The sequence below is a fragment of the Galeopterus variegatus genome, unplaced genomic scaffold, assembly GCF_000696425.1.
Source record: "Galeopterus variegatus unplaced genomic scaffold, G_variegatus-3.0.2 Scaffold1180, whole genome shotgun sequence".
NCBI lineage: Eukaryota > Metazoa > Chordata > Mammalia > Dermoptera > Cynocephalidae > Galeopterus > Galeopterus variegatus.
In genome coordinates, this window is record NW_007727291.1 from 423,276 (window position 1) to 425,868 (window position 2,593).

General features: G+C 47.4%; 1 protein-coding gene across 1 annotated transcript in view; it reads left to right on the forward strand.

The window, feature by feature from the left end:
* Positions 1-2,392, forward strand: part of LOC103592622 (orphan sodium- and chloride-dependent neurotransmitter transporter NTT5-like) — an 8,491-nt gene extending 6,099 nt beyond the window's left edge. The window contains 3 exon segments of the mRNA XM_008575430.1: positions 1,210-1,309; positions 1,591-1,665; positions 2,132-2,392. Coding sequence (XP_008573652.1) covers positions 1,210-1,309; positions 1,591-1,665; positions 2,132-2,392 — 436 coding nt within the window.
* Positions 2,393-2,593: the final 201 nt, after the last annotated feature.

Consider the following 2,593-nt stretch of genomic DNA (forward strand, 5'->3'; position numbering starts at 1 on the left):
AAAAAAACAAAAAGGGAAAAAAAAAAAAAAAAAAAAAAAGATATCTATGTCTGCCAGGTAGAGAATAGACTATCAAGGCTCAAGAATGAAGCAAGAAGAATTAGGAGCGGTGTAAAATTCCAAAGGAGAACTAACAACTGCTTGGACTAGGGTGGTAGAGGGGTGGGTTGAGAGAAGTTGTCTGATTCTGGAAGGTAGAGCTACCAGGAAAAGGGAAGAAGATAATCAGGTGCTGGGATCTAGAAGACATAACTAGAATAGAAGAGCAGGAGAATCCAAACCAAATACAAGGGACTCCTGAGCCCAGCTTTTTACCACGCTGGTGTGTGGACATCCAAGTGATATTATTCAAGGGTGAAAGGCTCAGGTGGCAGCAACATTTTCAGGTGATAGTGGTTCTTGGAGTCAGTTTGCTCACTTATTAACTCATTGATTAACTCATTCAACAAATATTTCTTGAGGCTTTCTCTGTGTCAGGAAAGCTTTGTGGTACTGATACAGAAATGAATTAGATTGAGCTCCTCCTCTCAAAGAGCACAGAGTCCAAAGAGGAAGACATATACTTGTCTAAGCAGACAATCCCAGTACAGGGTGGTAAGTCTATAATAGAGGTAACGGGACAGTCTAGGTGCACAGATGGTTGTTTAAGGAAGACTGGAGAGTTAGGGAGGGTTTTCTGGAGGAGAGGATGCTTAAGCAGAGTCTGGACAAATGAATAGGCAGAAAAAGGGAGATTGGCATTCTAAACGAAAGGACTGCACTTGTATATTTATTAATACTGAAAATACGTACTAAATGAGGCTGGATGTGTGGCTGAAAGAAGCTAAGTTCTCTGAGGGCTGAGTGTTACTTTTTTTTGTCTGTGGTGTTCACTGCTGGGTACCCTGGCACATCACAGACATTCTCATGTTCATGGGGTGAATGAAAGGGACTTGGCCTTTACCCTGAGAACATTTATCCTGAGGGCATTGGGTACCCATGGAATGTTCCTGCACAGTAGAAGAGTACTTTTGAGATTTTCTTGGATTGGGATGGAAGACAGACTGACTAGGGAGAAGATGAGAAAGGATGAGATGAGATGAGAAAGGATGAAGCAGGAGATCACAGTTGCAATAGAATATTTTAAAGATGCTAAGGTTGGGCTGGCCTTGCCCCCAAGGCTGTGTAAGGCATGACTGCACCTCCCACACTCTTGTGGCCCATCCCCAGGTTCCTTTCAGAACTGGCGATCCTGTTGGGACACCCCATCTCCCTCCTGTATCGTTGGCTGTGGTGCTGTCTTTGTCCATTTGTGCTGCTAATCATGTTTGTGACTGAAATAAAAACGGCTGGGACCTGGACTGACAGTTCACCAGAGAAGTTCCGCTTTATTCAAGGACTGCGCGTATATTTATAGGGAGCTGCGTTCCGGGTTTGGATAGGGGTGGACGGGGCCGTAGCTGATTGGACGGGGCTGGGTGGGAGGTGAGCCTTGACCTGTGACTGGCTGAGGTTTGGCGCCGGCGGGCTTGTTTACTGCGGAGAAGAACCCGGAAGGGCGCCATATTGCCAGGGAGTGCCCCCTGCTTGAGTGCCTACGGTATCCCTACAGTGACCATTCTGGTTTACGTTTGTATGAAGACCTTCACCTCTGTGGCGTGGGAGTCAAGCAGTGTGAGCCTCCCTGCCTAGAACTCCTTAGGGAGTGGGGATCAGACCTTTCAATCCACCCTTGGCCAGAGGACACAGTCATCTCATTCTCTGACTCCCTGAAGACTCATTAATTCTCTGCCCTGGTTACCCTCCTACCCTTCCCCTCCACAAGTCTTTTCTCCTGGGAAATTTGATATTCTGAATGTTTTTCTGATTTCTCTACAAAAGAGGTGCTCTGACAATACCCATCATGGACAGTACTCTTTTTCACTGAATCAAAAAATAGACCTTTTAAAGGCTCCTTTTTTTTTTTTTCCTTTTTGTCTTTTTTTGTGTCCAGCAATGGACCGCAACCCTCAGTGTCGTGCCCGCACTGGACCGGGACCGGCAATGGGACCACAACCCTCGGTGCTGCACCCGCCCCTCGCTCAGCCAGTGAGCGGGAACCGGTCTGATGTGGAATCCGAACCGTCGGCGGGAGTGCTGCCTCGCTCCCAAGCGGCGCACCTATCCAGTGCGCCACCGGGCCGGCCCGTGGACACTACTCTTGATGATTGCCCTTTTCATTATTGTCATCCTCCCTGTCCCTACCTACTTTGTATACTGCCTCACCCATGGGATTCCCTTAAGGCCCAAGAATGGGGATGGACCTATCCAAATCCCTAAGTGACCAGTAATGCCCAGTAAAGGAGTCCAAAAGGAGAAAATTCTACAAGATGATAAAACAAAGTGTTTGTCAACCTGTCACGTGACTTCCTAACTTCATTCATTTTGCCTGACATCACCCATCCCTCAAAACAGATCAAACAGACAACTCTTAATATCAACTTGCCACTATTGATATCCGTGGGTCCAGAATCACTTTTATTCCTAAAGGGAGAGGCATTATTTGGGGGGCTCATGGGGCCTGGCTTTGCAGCCCCCTCCTGGGCCCTGTCTTCCTGGGTTACTACGGTCATTG